Consider the following 19,846-nt stretch of genomic DNA (forward strand, 5'->3'; position numbering starts at 1 on the left):
CCCAAAACTTCAATGTAAACTTATTATATCTGGCATCATTGCACCACTGGTCATGTGTTTAGTAGAGACTGAATTTGACTTTATTCTAAAAATAGACTCTCTGCCAATAAATAATTCAATGTCAGAGCTGCGAGCATAAAAACACATACATTTTTCATACCGAGGACTAGTTTCCACAAATGTATTTTTATAATGCTGCAGCATATTATTCTAAATGTAATATCCACTCAGCCACATGCAGCTGTAGTTTACAGTAAGACGTGCCTGGAGAGATGGATCTATGTGAAATGGAAGAATTTCTGCTGTGAAAGCAAGTTGCAGTCATGTCCCAAGTTGAATCTGTAGAATCTCTTTAGAGTAAAACCTTAAATTTGATTTCTAAATCTGTAGGGAGAGACTCTTTGATCATAACTTTTACATTCGCTTGAGGATGGAATCACATCCAGCCTACCAAACAGTAAGTATTGCTTTTGTACTGCAAAATCTCATACATGTTGTGTTCATGTGTGAAATGAGAAGATTGTGTGTTTGTGTGTTGGTTGGGGTGAAGGTGTGTGCACTGCATACTTCACTTAGATCCACGCAATAACAACAGAATTTAAAGCATGTTTTTAATCCGTTCTTCTGTTCACTGATTTACAGCCACCATGTCGACAAGAATATGAAGATTGCTGTACATGAGGAAGATGCCCTTTTAAACTGCTAAACTGACAAATGTTAGAATAATAAAAACTGGGTTTGAAGCCGAACCCTCAGGGCAACCCCAGAGCCAATTCTCTCCCTTTGCTCTACAGCTCCCCCTGCTGGAGAAGCAGAAACCATGAGGGTACAAGTAATGACAGTGTTTTGAGAGGCACTTGATCTTTAACATTTACAAAAGCATCAAAAGAAGAGTGAGTGGCATTGTGGGAGGTATGAGAAGAATATTTTAGGGTATATTTTGAATTAGACCAATGTGAAGGACTGAAGTATCCTGCAGTATGGTTGCAACTTATTCTTTCCATTATCGATTAACACTGTTATTTAAAACATGATTTAATGATCTCATGTAATGTCTTAATCTGTTAAAATAAAGAAAATAGGCACATTATTCCATCATTATATTGACATATTTCATTTTTTATTTCATATTACAATTGTTTGTGTGTACAGCTCAAACTTTTAAAGGTAAAATGTTCCCTACAAGTGCTTAAGTGGCAAATTAAATTAATAACAACATGCCTTATGCTGTATACCATGGCCAGCATGTACACTTTGCATTGAGATTATGGTACTATACTATATTGAAAATAAGACATGAGGACATTTTAGTTCATATTGTGCATCTTACCATGGGAAGATGATGTTAACCATAAACCACTCTCCCTCCTCTTTCATCACTTCTGACTCAGTCATTCAGGGTAAAGAAGGCAATGTGGTTTTGTTGCAAACAGTGACCTTGTATATATTCTATGAAAAAGCACTTCTCATACTTAAAGTCCAGTTTTCTGTTTTGTATCTGTAGCGAAGTCCTGTGGTGATTTATCTGACAGCTCCTCTTGTCTGGATCTCTGCTCTTTTGTCACACTTTGCTCTGAAAATCCTTGAGGATACACAGAGAGAGAGAGAGAGAGAGAGAAAGAGAGAGAGAGAGAGAGAGAGAGAGAGAGAGAGAGAGATTGGAAACTGTGTTTAAATTTAGTTAAACTAAAAAGAAAGAAAAAACAATCTGTGCCTGTTAATGTCTTCATGAGAACACATAATAAACATGAATTAAGTGAACAAATCAAATCAGTGAGACCAGGCATATTTAGGGAGTTGTCTTTGCAAAATGGAACATCTACAAAGAGGATATTTTAAAAGAGGTAAAGTAAGTACATTGATATGACAATGCATATAGTACAGTAAATAACATGAGTAGAAACCTAAATGTATGTAGTGCCTACCATTAGAGCCGCTTTCTTTCCATTTGAGCTTGTTGTCTTCAGTGTGTCTCGTCCAGGTGGAGCGGAAACTGACCAGCTCAGCGGTGAGATGAGCAAGACTCCACTGCAGACCTCGGGAGCTCTCCTTCCACAGATTACTGATGAGACATAACAGAACGGTCATAAAAATAATGTTTTCCATAGTTTAACTCTTATTCAACAATTTTCCTTCTGTCTTCCTCCTTTCTTGCAAATGTCTTTCGGTCGATACATCACTTTATAAAATGTCTCTCTAATAAATAGCTAGACACGTTTGGAAGTGATCCATACTTGCTGTCTTGATGACAGATTAAAAAATTGATAACCTTTGTGTCTTATCTGTACAAAACATACAGACGGCAGCATGTGAGCTAAGCTTGGTTTAGCTAAATGTGTAGCACAGACAGAATACTATTTTAACAGTTAGAGTTCCTGTTCTAAAGTTACCTGTGTCTGTTGCAGGGATCAGGTGGACCTGGGTTCTCCTCCACCAAAGGAATCACAATCTTTTCAGCCATGTCAGTCAACAAAGAGAATGTGGGATACAGAATAAAATCAATGAAGCCTGAAAAGAAAAAAACTTTCATTTAAGTGTCATCAAATATGGGACAACTTTCAGCTGCAATGTTGTTAGACTCAAATGTTAAATGTAGTTCAGAGATTCAAAAAATAAGGTGTAAGATGATGTTTATTGAAGTTCTTAGAGGTAACACAAACAGAAAAAAAACTTGCTGTGATGGAGAATTAGTTGTTGGTGTACATACAAACTTATTTAAGAACTTAGTACAGAACACCTGTACATCTATTGCTTTAGATTCATGACTTGTCCAAACAAAGGTGTGTATGGAAATAAGATCAAATTTACAGAATAACAGCAAGAAGAGGAGTAAGAAACGTGTTTAAAAGTGTTCTGTGAGACGTACCTATTTGGGACTCGGCTACCAGCGTGCTGTTTCGATCACACAGAGGAGAGAAGGGCAGGCCGAGCTCCGCCTCTCTATCGCCCTCACAAAGATAGAAAGACAGAGAGAACATATCATAAAAGGCATCCCATGTATAAGCTGAATATAACTTCTTAAAGGTTATTGGACTGCAACACTTGCCACCTGAGGCTGTCAGATTGTTCAAAGGAAACTGTATACTGTAGGTGCTTTTTTTTTTTTTAAAGACGCAGAAAACTCTAAAGAGCCTTTCAGAAAGAGAGGCTTCTCACATCTTATTTTCAAAGACTGTAGGTCTAAGTCAAGACCTGCTCCCTTTTATTTCTCATTGAAGTGAAAATAAAGACAGCTTACTGTAAGATGTGACTATCTTCAATGGTCCTTCAATAGTTATTTTAGGATCCACTGACAACCCACCTGCTGTTCAGAGCAAATGCTGTTATATTAAAAAAAAAGCTCCATAATCCATAATTCATTAATAGTCAATTCCATCTATTAGCTTAGCTTTTGTTTTTTCATGGCTTCTGTGAAGCAGAAAGCAGGACATATTGTAACAGAATGTTTTGTGTTATGTGCAGACCAGAACAAATCTGCGCCTATTTCAAGGAATAAAATGTGTTGTTCCAATGTACCTCTTTTGGTACCTCTCTTCATCATTGTTCCCTATCTGTTCAGCATCAGAGGGTTTTTGGGCTTTGAGGAAGATGTGGCATCAGCTTGATAACCTATGTAAGAACTTAGTCCTTCAGAACGGGGCTCCATCCTCTCTGTAAGTATGAGGATTTGCTATCAGGATGGCTTGAAGGACTTGGTTCTTTTGGCAACAAATCTGGATGATGACTGGTTTCACTTTTTATCCAAAAAAGGAAACCCAATGTTTCCCATATCTGGGTACGCCTTCCCAACAGGATGAGGACTTGAAGAATCCTCCAGCAGTATTAGCTTAAGAAACTTCAGAGGAGTTCCATGATCAGGAGATGAAAACACTCTTTTTTCAAACAAGAGCACTTTGTCTTGTGAATTTTAACCGTTAGAAGCACATCACCAAAGCTTGGAGGAAAGGGTCTGGGCGCTCCTTTCAGCAGGGTCATCCATAGGAGGAAACACAGTGTTTCTAATATGTGGGTATTTCCTCTGATTTGACCTCATGTCTAGCACGATGTTGGGAAGTGACTCGTAGGAATGACTTCCATCATTGTAACACTATAGGTGAGTTTTAAAATGGGGATCAGAAATAGGTCCCAATAGGTTCAAAATAGGTCAACTTTAAGTTTAATACGTGACCTAATGTTCTTGAAAGGTGCATGTCATTTTTATTATCACATCTGTACAGGGTTCACTATGTAAATGAAAAATATGATGCACAATGTTTGTATACAATCTTTGCCATTCAAGGCAATGATGAGGTGAAATGAGATCTTTGATCATAAAAACAAGTACATTTTTATTTTCTCTAACGAGACGAAAAAGGACTTAGATCTTGACATTCAAAATCCATCATATTTTCCCCCTCTGTTCTTCTGTTCTGTCTGTCAAAACACGTGCTCATATGGAGTGAGGACAAGTGTGTTTGTGCTGCTTATTGTTATTATTATTATTATTATGTGAGATTGATTTGTCAGATTTTGTTTCCAAGGTTAAGAATGAATTTTTGAGCCCCAGTGAAACAAAATAATACACTTTTAAACTGTATCACCCTTAATCTCCACTTGTTTTGTTGTCAATTGTTTCAAAATGTTAAGAATGAAAAAAAATAGGATACATTTTTATGAGGTTTGGTGGTTCTAAAAGGCAACAGCACATATTGAACAAGGACTAATGTTTTGGCTGTATCTGGTTGGATGAATTGGTTCTCTGTGTCTTCTAGACTTAAAGCTTTTATTAAATCTGAGTTTGTAAGATCTAGTGGTCCTTCATCTTTCAAAGTAAATGTTCAGGGCAATTTTCAAAGCAACTTTCCTCTTATTAACAGTCTCTGCCTCATACCTGAAGTGCTATTTATGTCTTGTTCCCTTTCTCTGACGTAATAAAACTCTTTGAAGGTTTCCTGCTTTCAGACTCAATGAGTCATTTACAAATTGTAGAGCTGGTATAAGACATCCAAACCTTTTTTTTTTCAGACATCATTCAAAGATAAGAACAGATCAAAACCCATCAGCTGAAGTAGATATGGCATGAAAGAACAGCAGGAACAGAGAAGAAATAATTAACAGGCTAGTTCTCTTTACATTTACTTCAGTACACTTATAATACTCATGATCATACGTGAGAAAAAGAACACTGACACAATAAGACAAAGTTTCTGTTGTGAAAAATTATCCTCTTTTTCTTTAAAGGGGTCATATTATGCTTTTTATGGTTTTAGTGTGTTTTCCATGTGTCCTGTGCATGTTTAGGCACATCTATGTGCAAAAATTCTCCTACGTCCTCCTGTTAGCTGTAGCATTAGCTGCATGTAACACTCGGTTCTAGCCCCCCTCGAAAAAAATTTGCCAGTGTGACGTCTTGTCAGTGTGATATCACTGATCTAAGCCCATTGGCTCGTTGTGGCAAGCTCTGCAGCTCATGTTGCACGCCCATTAACTTCTGTAGCACGCCCATGATATGCCGTAGCCTGCGGTAGCACAGTAGTGCTAAGGTGCTAATATTTTTGCTCCCCTCGGAGCCAAAGTGGCTGCATTCCCAATATGGAAAAAGGGGCGTGACATTTCCAAGAACCGTGCTGAGCGACTGACCAATTACGGCAGAGCCGACAGGCCGACCAATCAGATCAGACTTGGCACACGTGGGGACTCTGAACGTGGGCACTTCAGCGCCTTAGAGAGAGAGTCAGAAGCGAGCCGGTGCATGGAGCGGCAGTACATGAAAACAGACACTTTTTTCGAACTTTAGCTATTGTGTACATACTTTAGTAGGTACATAGATTAAATATACGAACCCCAAAAAGGGCATAATATGGGCTCTTTAAATGAATCTGCATAACTGCCAAGACTACATGGTCAAAATTGTGTTTACTTCCCAGACGAGCTGAAAATATTAATTTAATTTGAAAAAAAAGTGGTGATAGTACATCCATTGTTTGAATTATGTTCAAGTCAACATGGTTTGGTTCTGTCTTCTGATATTACAGTATTTGGTAATAAACATAACCAAATAGTCAAGAGCAAAGAAAGTCTTATTTTGCTACTCCTTTTATTGTGTTACATCTGCCCTTAAAAAAAACCTCATTATGAATTTTTGGCACCACTAATTTACTCTTCCTTGTGCACCTTGCTTAGATGTCTTGAAAACACATGTACATTGGAAAATACTTAGTCGGCAAGTCCGTTTGGGGTGGCCCTATCGAGGCCTTAACACATAAACGAAGCTACCATCAGCTGTCTTTAAGTTAGCTCGGTGTAAAGACTAGAAATGGAGATAAAAACAAAAAGAAAACAGTCCACATTGTCAGTGCAGGTCTTTTAGAGGTCCTACCTGCCTGAAGAACTCCTCCATCAGGGCTTTGGTCCAACGAGAGTGCAGAGCCCAGGGTTTGGATGGATGACTGATGTCGGCCGTGTGAAGCAGCAGAGACAGAGCTTTGGGCTTGTCAATCCTGTGGGATAAAGCACCGCTGACTTCCAGATTTTGTTGTATGATGCATCTCAGACATTTTCAGACTTTAGATCCGCCTGAGTGACACTCGTTTATTTTCTATTATACAGGACATTTTTAATCTGCTGTTTCTGCTCTGAACATGATTTTTATAACCTCTTCATAATGCAGCACAGCTTGAAAACATCATCACAGCCCATTAGTTTTACCGTTCTTGTTGCTGTAGGCAGGATTTCATGGCTTTGACTTGCAGGAGGTGGGAGGACATGTCTGTGGACAACACCATGTCTATGACCAGAGATCTCAGCTCCCTGTAAACCAACACACACTTCTTATGAATCATCCCCTGATGATAGGAATAAAGTCTATCACTTAAAAATGACATTGAGGAAGAGTCAAAGGGGTTGTAACCTCTTTAGCTTTCTTTGTGGTTTTTTTCTTGTTCCCATGGTAACACTGACTGCATAAAAAAAAGCCCATTACAGTATGCTGCTGTTTATCTTTGACGATATCTGCAGAGCTCGCCCATGAATAACACAGTGACGTTCTGTATCTGTGATATATGAAGTGTCAGCCTCCATGAATATATTACTGCTTGAATATTTTCTTATCAAAAATTGTTTTCTAGAGAGGACACGTATGTTTGTACTCACAAGAATTTAAAAAAGAGATAAAAAGAGAGCAGATAATAATGGCCATTCAGTTCAACAGTCAACATGAATCCCAGTTGATAATTCATTTCTAATTGTTTGAATTGTAAGTTTAGCTCTCCGACTACATCTCTGAGTGTTTGTCACTGCAGTCAGAGGAAGTACACATGACCAATCACTATTCTACTGCTGCTAAGTGAATGAGTCACTTAGCAGTGATAGTAACATGATCCTTTATGGATTCCTGAAGGAGAAATGTTATCTGAGGGGGTCAAAAGTCAGGGTCAGATAGAGGAGGAGCCATGCAGGCGGTCAGGATTCAATATGGTGGATTCAAGCTGGACAGATAATTGTCCTCATGGGGTCTTCATGACTTCATCATTCATTTTTTATAAACTGCGGAGCACATGAGAAGTCACTTTTTATTTCCACCAATGATGCTGTAGCAATATGTTTTATATTTGTATACTAGTCATATAACTGCATCTAATGGCCAGTAATTCCTTTCAGTTTCCCTACCCTTATTTTTTTAAACATCAATCTATTATTTATTTAATGTGTGTGTGTGTGTGTGTGTGTGTGTGTGTGTGTGTGTGTGTGTGTGTGTGTGTGTGTGTGTGTGTGTGTGTGTGGGTGGGTGGGTGGGGGTAGGGGTTCTGCTGAAGTTGCTCAAACAGCAGTAAAAAGCCTTTACGTTTGGAACTATTTTACTTGGGGCATTGGGCACTGTAGTTTTTTGAAAAAGGAAACCCCCGAACTCAAAGGTTTGTTCATTCGGGGCTTTTTAAATAGGTACTTTTGTGTCTTCTTTATTTTCTTTATTTAAGAACCCTGTGTTAAAGTGTTGATGCAATCTGTAAATGACATTAGAGCTCATAAACATAAACAATTCATGTAAGTGGAAGTGGAATAAAGTCATTTTGTACTTTGTCTTTTCACAGGATATGTTGACACATATTGAATATTGTTTGCTTTATTAAGTCACATATATCTAGCTAAATTCATAAAGTATAATAAACAAATGAATGGATTTGTTGTTGAACAAACTTTGAAAGGTTCTTGTAAAGAAAAATCTAAATCAATGAGCAAATTCTCTGAATCAGAAAGTGAATGTAAAAAACGTCTTGTATTCCGTTGTGTAGTTATGTAGGCGGAGAGCACTTTGGTCTTTCTCTGAAAATGAGCTTGGTGAGTCATGTGTTCAAATTTCATTCTCGGCTTTTGGGTTCATTTGAAGATTCCTGCTAATTCTTTCATGGATTTCTATCTGTAATAATTTCATCATTGTTGCAAATTTATATCTACCCTTTGATATGATGGATATTTGTATTTGACATGGCAATAACTCCTTTATCTTGGGAATTATCTTTTTTTCTTTTTTTTTTTAGATAAACAGGCCTATTGTTTTCTCTCAACTCTGTTAAAACAAGCAAAACCTTTATTTTAAGCACACTGTCCCTTGTTTCCTTGACAGACTTAAATGATCAATGAAAACAAAACATTCACTGAACCAGAACAAAACAGCATCTCTTTAGAAAGGTTGTCCACTCACATCATTTCCTCTCTGGTGAGGTTGACGAAGATGTTCATTTGATCGTCCTGAAGGAGGCGAAACGCTGCACTCAGGTGATGACTCTCCTGCACCGAGCGATCATTGTAGATCAGAGCAAAATCCGACCTGATAGACAGACGGCCAGAGACACGGGGAGAGGGTGGAAATACATGAATGAATTTAGTTGTATATTTCTGTAGCAGACACATTTAAAATGACATTAAAAGAGAGTGCCCAGGGAATCATTTAAAGACTATGACTGTGGGTCTGTAGTAATGAATTTAAAGTTCTGAACATTTATTTTTTGAGGTAATAAAGTGAGGCAAAGAGGTAGTTCTCATTAACTTCTTTACAATAATTTCAGCAACCACTGCAGTCGCCCCCTACTGGCAATTACATATAAAGCAGGTTTAATCAACGTCTGCTTTTTAAAAGGCTACATCCACTTGTTGTTTACAGTCCAAAGCATTAACTTAAACACTAATACTTGCTGTTAAATGATAATAGTGAGTTTACTTCAGATGACTTAAGTACACTTTTTTCCTTTCAAATCACCCGGACAGTCATATGAAGAGTGTAGAGTCACTCAATACTGAACTGTTTATGAAATACGGGAAACCAAATTCTATCCAAAAATCAAGTACACATCATCAAAACCTACATAAGAGCCCTAAAATAAATAATTTAATACTTCAGTGAAACAAACCATTATTGACACACCAAAAATACAACCAATCGAGGAGCTGTCACAGCTCTGGCTGTGATCCTGTTTCTCTGTGTATCCCTGGTTCTTTTGTGTCTCCTCCCCCTCTGTCTGTGTGTGTGTGTGTGTGTGTGTGTGTGTGTGTGTGTGTGTGTGTGTGTGTGTGTGTGTGTGTGTGTGTGTGTGTGTGTGTGTGTGTGTGTGTGTGTGTCTGTGTGTGTGTGTCTCTGGAGGGTGTGGCTTCAATCAAACACCTGGTGACTACTCACACCTGCAACTCATCTTCTCATCTGCCTCAGGCCAAGACCCTGGTTTCAACTCGGCTCATGGCCAGATTATTGAGTCTACTGAAGCGGTAGCTATGATCGGCTGCTCTTAACATTTGTTGGAGTTTATTTTTAGTGTTTTTCCAGTGAGTCCTAACAGATTTTTTTCTCTTGTCCAGATTTTCACCGGTGTCATCTCCTCCAGCCTGCTTCATCGTCAGACAACTCAACCAATTACCTGCCTGCCTACGGAACCAGATAAACTCCATAAGTCTCCTCCATGCAGTCACTACCAGCCAGCCATCCACCTATACCAAGCCCTGTAATAAAACCTCAAACCCTTCAATTTCGCTGCTGTGTCTGCTTTTGGGTCTAAATACAAACCATAACAGGAGCCCCAACATTGTTCAACATGAAGCTGTATGTTTTGTTGTAATTTTAGGAAAGATTGGGTTTTAAAGTAAAAGGTGGCCGGCAGTGGAGACGTGATTCACTTGCAAGGGTGGGTTGAGAGGTTTGGATTTTTAAAATACGTTTCTAACATGAAAACCTGTCATCATCACGGGGATCAGTTACAACCAGCATTCATTTCAGAGGACAAGGCTCACTGCTCTTTAAAAGGACAGAACGTTTTTCAGACGGTATGTCAAGATTGATGAGTTTTGACACTCAGAGATATATTTTGGGTGGAGTATGCCTTTAAACAAATGGTGTTTATTTTCTGTAACCAAGACATGTTCTTTTATTGTGGACAAGTATTCTTCCCAAAATAAAAGCATGGCCAGGATGATGGGTGCCAGGAGACTGCGTTCTTCGGCCCTCCTGTGTGGAAAATCATCGTCTAAAAATACTGTGTTCCCTCCATGAAGACTTGTTTTCTTTAGAGTGCTCTGTCTCTCTCCCACTGTCTCCTAAAAACTGCACAAAGGCCTTTAAGAGACACTGCCTTTCTATTTCTATATGCCCTGATCTCTCCTGCTATTTCACGATTTCACAACAGGATGCTGTGTAATTTTAGATGATGCTATACAAGTGTGGGTTTCTAAAATGTGTTTCAGAAAAGGAGCTTACTTTGTGTGAATGTGAAAGTTGTTTGTGGTTCCTGTATGCTCATAGTCATGGATGGCTGCAGCGAATAATGATGCCATCACCTCCAGCTCAGTCAGCCAGTGCTTGATGGACACAAGAGATAAAGAAACCCATGTAAAACATACAGTCAGTGCAGCATATTGAGTAGCAGCTTTAGGGTGAGACACAAATATAAAATAGCATCATCTTAAAATGTATGTTAAAAACTATTAACAGAAAGTTTCTGCTGCCATCTGCTCTGTGTGGTTAGCAATGTAAATGCTAATGTTGCTTACAATGACAATTTAACATGAAAACATTTAACAAGCAGGTGAAATGTTGCATGCAATGTCTGTTTCAGTCAGTATTATAGATGTAAATAAGTGTGTCAGTAGTTTGTTCTACAGTGTGTATAAATCTGGGGATGAAAATAGACTTTAAAAGAGGGAGTTTGAGTAATCTTAAAGTCACAGTGGGCAGCTGTTTTTTAGAAATGTCTTAGCTTCTCTTTTTTAAATGGACTCAACATTTGCTTCCTGGTTTTAAAAATAGATATGTATTGAACAGGAACACATGCCACAAACAGTGTCAGGAAGTCAGACGTGTGGTTGGGTTGTGCTTGAACAGAAAGAGCCACAAACTGATCTTGTCATTTAAAAGAGTTCATGGTTATTTGAAATGGCCTCAAGAGGAACAGGGTAAAAGTTCCTCTATCAGAGAGAAGGAGAGACACAATACCAGATAAATATGGGAATAACAGCGTCCTGCTATGAACAGTCTCTCCAAGAAGACATTCAAATAGTTGCCCTTGTTGCTCAAATGAAAAGTGACAGAAATAATCAAGTTCACACATTCAATAATAAGGAAAGGGCTGGGGAAAGAAGTCCAGACAGTGTTCATGTTCTCGACTCTTCAAAGCAGGCAGAATTTCAGAAAAGTTTGGAAATCTGTGGATGAAACATCACCAATCAGCGATTGATATGTGTAGTGGAGGCAGGTTTTTTTTTTGTTCTGTTTTCTCTTGGCATTTGTTTGAGAAAGACATAATACATAAAAACAGCCGCCTTTTCGTTTTAAAAACCAGGATGGAGTTCTTGACCCAAAATAATATGAGTATAAGTGATTCCACTGTACCACAAGTCCTGAGCGCAGCAGCAGGCAGTGCAGTGTCTGAGTCACGTCAGCAGCATGAACGTGGCTGTGGTACGGGTTGTTGTGTTTGCAGTATCCTCTCTCCAGAGCACACAGGAACTCTGTCAAGCATGAGATGGGGATCTGAAAAGTGCAGCATATAATCAACGAAGGTTTATTTGAAAAGCCAAGGTGCACAACCTATTTGAATAATGGAAGTACAAACAGCCAGAGTGTTGTTATAAATGTGGTTAAGATTGGAAACATTAATCATCGTATCTGCAATTACAATACATAGTCCAACAAACATGAACTCTAAAAAGGCAGAAATCATAATTTTACTGTAACAATTTTACACACAGCCCTGAACCTCTTTCATCTCTACATCCACATAACATATGGAAAGTGCTTATTGTATATTATGTAATAATTTCAGAGACAAAGACCTTGAAACGGCTGTTGAGCCCGTATCTGGTGATCAGCTCGAAGAACAGAGTTTGTAGTGCGTGATCCGAGCTGGCTGCGTTCAAAGCAAAAACATCAAAACTCCAACGATCAACATCCTGAGGAGAAGGGAGAGCAACAGTGTGATCCATGCATACTTTAGGTGTGTGCCGCCCCTACTCTGATGTGCGATTTATAGCCCAAACATACGACGCACAGTAAAATTTAAGAGTTGTGTGGTCTTACCCTGAGGCAGTTTACGACCAGTGCAGGTTGGTCTGGCATGGTGGCTGTGTAGGCCCTCTTGAACATCCTGGAATAATGCATTGTTTATGTTGAGTTCAGTTAAAGTTCAGATGTTGACACTGTGCAGCCAACTGGTCTCAGGAGCTGTTTATATAAATCCTCCAAAGTCCCTGTCCCCTTTGGAAGGATGTTTTAAAGAGAGAAGGAGGCTAATGTTTCATGGTTCAGTCCAGCTGTCTCTGTTTTCTGCGTCTTAGATTGTAATAACACTGTATGATCTTATGTTGGAGTTATAGTACAGAGATGTTAATCAGTTGTTAACAATGGGAAATTTACATTATGAAATGTTTTTTTCCATATTTTTATTGATTTAAAGCCTCATAACTCCTGAAATAAAGATTCAATAAATATTAGATAATTTACCTCTCCACAAATATCCCAGCCTGCACAGCGTGCACAATGCTGCGAAACTTTGGTTTCTCGTCTGAACGCCGCACAGGTCGTCTCACCCTCTGTGTAAAGGTGGAAGCCAGCCAATCAGTGACCTCTGAAGGCACCCCATCCGACTGCAGCTGCTGAAGGTCATCCTCAGTCTCCAAACACTGCCTGAGAGTGACAACACACACAAAGATTGTTTGACAGGCAATATAAAAACCCACAGTGTCCCGGCCAGGGGCCTGGTGATGTTGGTTTGCAGGGTTTGAGTCCGGCCCATAGCTCCTTTGTCACATGTTTTTATCCAATGTCCTCTCCCTGTGTTAAAGGCAACATTGACGCTGGATGTGAAAATGATCACTGCATTAGTTGGGTGTGAACTTCCAAGGTCATATCTTTAAAAAAAGCTCACATCAAAGGCACGTTACTCGACCACCAACAAAAGATCTGAACTCCTGACGACATCTGCACTGCCAGAATATAAAGTCTGACAGTGTCAAGCAAAAGTATTTTTATACTGAGAGAGTTCTAAGATTCTCTATGGTCCCTCAAATAACAAAGATGGAAACTAAGACCAAGATTAAAAGAAAATTGTCAACAATATTGACAATGTCCTTATTTTATGGCAAAAATCCTGTCAGGTTACAATAATTACAGATATAACCTCGTTATCAGCACATTAGTAAAATAACACAACAAGCAAAGTGTTTTCTTAAAATTCCTTAAATAAATTCATTTTAGCACAAAGACCCAATGACTGGGTTAATTAATGGCTCTTAACTGTTTGGTTGAACCTTTTTCTGGATGTGGTTGCCCTGTGTGCTGTTACCAGTAATAGCTGTACCCCACTGTCAGCCCAAAGTGAACCGAGTAAAGTTCCAGCATAACATGCCCTGCAAAGAACTAACATGGATTGAATTGAAATGTAACCCCGCCTTTCTGCGAAACAAAACAAAATATATTCAGGAGTTATTTTTTTGTTTAATTTTTCTTAATTTTAAAGAGTTACACAATTGACTGTTTTTAAAAATGGTATACGAGTCAGTATTAAGCAGAAAATGTCAAAAAAAAATTGGAGCTTTGGTCGTCTTCTTATTCTGTTTTTTTTCTCCTACCTTGTTCCATCAAGGTATATTCCCTCCAGTAACGACGCAGTGAAATCCAGATTCTTTTTGATTTCTTCAAAGTCGACATCGCTCTCCTCCAGCAGCTTCAGCATGCTCCTCAGTCTGGAAAGAAACACAACCGTTTGTTTGGATGTGATCACAACACAATAAAATGGCCTTTTTGAAAGTACTAAAACTGCTGTTTCACATCTCAAAAAGAGAGGAAAGAACAGCTGGGTGAGAATGGTTGGAGGTAACATGAAGGATTGCACTTGATAATGTTGGGGGTGAGTGTAAAGAGGTCATAGGGCGGCTTCAAAAACAGGTTTAGAAATCCTCGGGAAAGGAAAGAGTTCATTTGGAAGTGATTTACGCTGCCCAAAGAAAGCCAGTGGCAAAAAGGGCATCATTAGTGCCAAATTTTCCACAAGAGGAAAACTTCCCATGCTTTAGCTCTTATGTAACCTGCATTTTGTCAAAGTGAGCTCCATGATGTTTTTCAGTGTTGGCTGCTTTCTGATCTTGTCTCATGTTTTATTATGAAACTTTTAATCATATTACTATAGGGAACAGGCAGGAATGTATTCATCTCCTGCAGAGTAATAAAAAGCACATGTCACCTCCCGTGTAACCACCTGCTGTGTGTTAATGTAATCTCATCTCTGTAATAAATCCAACAGCTTTCATAGCATCATAAAACAACACACAACTGGAATCTATCTGCTCTGGTGTGATTTGATTTTCTCTGAGGAAATTTGCAAAGAGATTTATTTGATTTGTACGTGCCACGGATTATTTCTCTAAAGCATTTCGCTGGAACTGAACGTATGTTGACTGATTGTGTTCAATCACAGGCTGCTCTGCGGAGCCAGTTCCTGGGGAGGAGTTGCTCACAGCTTTTCAAGTGTTTATCACACAGGCAGGGCCTTTCAAAAGCTGTCGAGTCATAAAAATAGCATCTGAATGCCATCGCTCACTTTTAATCTCAGCTAATCTTCCATGATAACACTGTCTTTTTTGTTTCAACTGTTTGCAGTAGCTTCTGACACAATGTTTTATAGGTAATTTGTCATCAAGTGCACTCTGTGTATGAGAGAAATGGCAGAAGACTTTTTGAGTCAACCTACAGCATGGCGTCAGCCTTCAGAGATGCATGTCATTCCAAAGAAGTTTGAACGATATCAGCTCTGTCAGCTTGTTATTTTTTTACAAAATGTTTAAACTTCTTTGTACATTTCATTGCAAAACTGAGAAATGTAAATCAGATCATACTTCATATTTCTATTAAAGTGTTGATAATTGTAGTTTGATATTGATATCAGGGGTTCAAGAAATGTTGAAACTTTTGAGAAAAATAACCTTGTAATAAAACTCAAAAGTTAAGTACTCTGAAACCTAGAGACACGTATACATGAATGTGTTCACGAAAAGAACCACCAACCACATGACCCATCACCTCTGCAGCTTTTCCTCTCACAGGAAAGGCTCACATGAGATGGGTGTTCAGAGGGGAAAGAGTTTGCTCTTATGATGCCAAGTTTAGTCAGAATAAATCTAGATTAAAAGTGAAGTCTTGAAAAACTGCTGACAATCAAAATAAAAGGAAACAATCTTTTTTAAAAACACTTTCTAAGGTTCTTCTGATTGTTTACATTGCAGGGATCCGGGTCTGCAGATATAAAAAGAGTCACAAAGCCACTTCAGGCTACTCTATAATCCCTCATCACTGTACTTCAAGCTGCATTTTTGACTTTTCAGTGCTGCAAAAGAAGGAAACACCTACTGTAGAACAAAATATGAACCAGACTACTTTCCTGCTCTAAACAGTGATAAATCATGTTACAATGTAGGCTCTCACATGTATAAATAAGTTATCCAGCCTTGTGTATGCAGACACAGAAAGGCCAAACATGTATATAACTAGCTCTGATATAATCTGTACTCATCATTACCCCTGTCTTACCTAGAGATGGGGATCTGCAGTCGTTTCTTACGGATTCTCACAAGTTCAGCCATTCCACACTCAAGCCGTGCCCTGATGGACCCCAGAGTTCAATAAAACAAACAATAACAGGATGAAAAAAAATATAACAGGGAAGTTGTTAGCAGAAAAGTCTCCAAACCACCAACGCAAACTTTGTGTGTGCCCTGAGACAGACTTGTGTTTCAGCAGCTCTCCCACCCACTTCTGGGGGGACCTACTCCACTTCACTGTGATTGGCTGGGCAGGCCCAAACTGTGTCAGTGTGTGTGTTTGAGTGAGTAAGTGTTTGTGTATATGTGTACAGACTTTGTGTGACGTGTGAGAGAGTTGACCTCACTCGCTGATGAAGTGTTGACTGCGAGGCTTTCAGGTTGTGTGTGTGTGTGTGTGTGTGTGTGTGTGTGTGTGTGTGTGTGTGTGTGTGTGTGTGTGTGTGTGTGTGTGTGTGTTAGTATACTCTAAATCCCAAATGAGAATTTCCACCACAGCCGCAAATTAGGGAACTACACAGAGGGTCTCTGACTGAAACCCACCAATGTCACCCCCAACTAAAACACATAAACAAAGCCTGTCCTCGAATAGCCAAAATCATGATAGGTTCACTGCTGCTCTGAATAAAGAAAATAAGTTACAAATCCAAGAATGGACACTGTTCCCTTCTATATATATTTTCATTTTTTATTTATTATATTTTAACTTTTCTGCTTAATCTTAAGAAGACTGCCATGCAATACATCTACTATGCTTTTGTCATGACATTTAAAACATTTTTTATGACAATATGTACGGGGCTTTTTTGATGAATTTACTTGAATTTTAAATCTTTTACTCGCTTTATAATTGTAAATCTGTGCCTTTACTATGTTGCATTACTCTGTAGAACACTTAGTGTATGAAATGTGCTATATAAATAAAGCTGCCTTGCCTTACCTATGCAAAACTAACAAAAAAAAAACGTGTCAAAGCCTTCTGTTGGCATTTTTCGAGACAAAAGAACTAGACAGAGCTTCAATTATCAGTGTGTAGGTTTAAATTAAAAAAATAGAAATATCAGTAAATGTCAGCTGAATTTTTTGAGAGTGAAATTCATTAACTTTAAGAACCAGATAAGACATGCAAGGCATCCCTCAACACTTTTACAATTGTAGATCCTGATTACTTTTCTGATTTTACTTGTACAGTTTTGTGAGAGCATGGCAATAGTGTGGCTTGGGAAAACCCCTGCCATGTCCGCCTCCCTCCTCGCCTGTCCTGCTCTGCCTGCCGGGTCAGACTGACTCTCTCGCTCCCATGCTCTTTGACATGGCACCACGTATTGCAGAAATGAAGAGAAGTAACTTTTACGACTGATGACCCTCTGTCTCCCACTGTCTCTTCGAGCTGTGTTTATAATGTAGAGAAATAGAAGCCAATGCCTAGAAATGCCACACTCTCACTCATTTTCATACATTTGATTCAAAAGGCTAATTAATCACTAAAGACGGTATGAATCCAGTGTCAAACATGGTTTCCCTTTATGAAGTTTCCCTCTGTCATCCTCACATTTTGTTTTTGAGGATGACGGACAAAGCTACACCCTCTGATATCTCTGTCCACTTAGAGGCCTGAACTAATTGTTACCCACAATCCCCACACTTAGATAAAAAGAGATAAAACCGCCTGCGGGCCATAAATCACTTGTTAATGTTATGTGTCTCTGCATGGGAACTAGATGTCCAAGAGCCTTAGGGTGCTGAGGGGCATGGAGAGTGGTCTTTTTTTTCTTCTTTTTTTTTACAACAGGGCCGTCCAGTTTTACTCCAATCTAAGAATTTGTGACTGTGAACAATGGTGAAAGGTTCAAATGTTTATTGTTTCAAGTTTCTTTGGGATGAAACACACCCTCAATAAACCAACAGAAAAAAATCCTGAAAACTGGAGACAGCGTGTCGTGTGGATCATACAGAACAACTAGGAAATTGTTGAACCTCTTGAGACAGTCAGTCCGCTGGTTTGTTGGCAGAGACTGAAAGGTCTTAACGGCTACATGATGAACTTCCATGAAATTCTGTACAGACGTTAAAGTTAAAATAATCTGACCGACTTTGATGATCTACTGACTTTTATTTTTCTGTTAACTGACTTTTAAAGTTCTACTCAACCATTAGATGGAATTTCCTTGACGTGTGTAAATAATCCTTTATCCTGCTATGGCAGCGGGGAATTTCCTAATTTAGTTTATAATGAATAAACTTCAAATCTAATGTCCTACAGCCTCAGTTGTACTTTGTGTTTTGGTAAGCTAATGTCAGCAAGAAAACGTTTTCCACATTTTACCTGCTAGCTTCCTATTTTAAGCAAATTAAAATGCTTGCAGTAACAGTTTTACAGAGCAGACTTTTGTTTTTGTTCTTTGTTTAAAGGATAAAAAACAGAAAAAGCTACACCCACACACTTTGACTGTATCAGCAGGTACAAATAGTAATGTATCCAGTATTTTGAGGGGAAACAAAAATCCTTCAGGATAAGAACGAGATGCTAAGGCAAACAATTCTTGTAAGATGTTAGCATCAACATGGTCATGCTAACATGCTAATATTGTGCAAGATGTTTTTATTAGCATGTAAGAATGGTCTTTTGAATAAAGCTAGTATGTTAGCCTATAGCTAAGAAAGACTATGCACAAACAGTCTAACAGAGCTGGTAGCAGGAATGCAATTTCTCTTAATCTTATTTAAATGTAACATTGCAACAATGTGAGCAGTAAGCCTATATAAAACTTGGTATTTGGATAAGGACATACATTTTAAGGGGCTATTGACACAAAAGACATCATCATTATAACTGAATATGTCCAAATATTACTTATAACCCCACAAATGTCTGCATAAAGTACACCTCAGTGAACAACACACCATTCACAGCCCAATCAAATGTAACATTTCTGCAACTTCACGACACAAAACCAGAGTGTTACTGAAAACTGTCCGAGCAGCAGATTCACAGACATTGTGATTGTTTTTATGTTTTAAGTAATTTACTGCAAGGAGTGTAGTGCAAGAAAAACAAACAGAGATAGGCAGTTTTGTCTTACCTCTTAAGTGTGGTCCTCCTTGCCATAGGGCTGAGATGTCTATCAGCTGCTCTGTGAATCCTGCAGGTTGGTGTCATGACCTCTGAACACTGCTGAACACCATGTGTGTGACTTTGAACTGATAGAGCATCTGTGGGTTACTATAAATCCAGCATGTGTGAATTGTCCTCTGTTTGAATTGGTTGTATATAGACTTCTATGTAAATCTGCGCTGTATGTACACTCTATGATACATGTACTCCTTTCCTCAGTGTGTGTATACTGTAATTTTCAGTTTGTTTGTGTGTATGGTGGTGTGTGTGTAATCCCCAGTGTCAGCAGGGGAGGTTGTGTCACCAACACAATCAGCAGAGAGTCTTTATATCAGCACCAGAGTTTCCACCATTAACTGTCCTCAGTGTCTCGGGACAGGAAAATCTGTGGAGCTGCAGGGGGAAACTTCATCTGCATGTAAAGCCTTAAAATACACAATGATCTCAAACTCTATTGTAACAACACTACAGACAGAAGTACAACTTATAAAACTATTTAGTACAGTAACAATGTATAAACATTACAATATGTTCAGGGTTGTTTTTAAAGTGAATATATTTGTAAGTAGCTGAAAGCACCTTACATTAAAAAGTAATATTATTGAAAATAAAATGTATTTTAAACACTGAGAAGCACAACAGTATGTTAACAAGTGATTAACAATTAATAAGACATTG

The 19,846-nt window shown here is 38.6% G+C and overlaps 1 protein-coding gene and 1 long non-coding RNA gene across 2 annotated transcripts; one reads left to right on the forward strand and one right to left on the reverse strand.

The window, feature by feature from the left end:
• Nucleotides 1-1,098: 1,098 nt before the first annotated feature.
• LOC132978132 (dual specificity calcium/calmodulin-dependent 3',5'-cyclic nucleotide phosphodiesterase 1B-like) lies at nucleotides 1,099-19,665 on the reverse strand. The gene is made up of 15 exons (XM_061043196.1): nucleotides 19,137-19,665; nucleotides 16,043-16,114; nucleotides 14,089-14,202; nucleotides 12,962-13,144; nucleotides 12,539-12,605; nucleotides 12,295-12,411; nucleotides 11,852-11,992; nucleotides 10,721-10,821; nucleotides 8,681-8,806; nucleotides 6,688-6,789; nucleotides 6,359-6,479; nucleotides 2,867-2,948; nucleotides 2,391-2,508; nucleotides 1,926-2,062; nucleotides 1,099-1,582 (listed from the first exon to the last, which is right to left on the reverse strand). Exons 1-15 carry the CDS (start codon nucleotides 19,211-19,213, stop codon nucleotides 1,473-1,475), a joined length of 1,668 nt encoding a protein of 555 aa, XP_060899179.1. The 5' UTR covers nucleotides 19,214-19,665; the 3' UTR covers nucleotides 1,099-1,472.
• Nucleotides 9,432-10,700, forward strand: LOC132978134 (uncharacterized). The gene is made up of 2 exons (XR_009673872.1): nucleotides 9,432-9,738; nucleotides 9,829-10,700. It is a non-coding gene; the product is annotated as an uncharacterized LOC132978134 (long non-coding RNA).
• Nucleotides 19,666-19,846: the final 181 nt, after the last annotated feature.

This window comes from Labrus mixtus, chromosome 7, assembly GCF_963584025.1.
Source record: "Labrus mixtus chromosome 7, fLabMix1.1, whole genome shotgun sequence".
In the NCBI taxonomy this organism is placed as follows: Eukaryota; Metazoa; Chordata; class Actinopteri; order Labriformes; family Labridae; genus Labrus; species Labrus mixtus.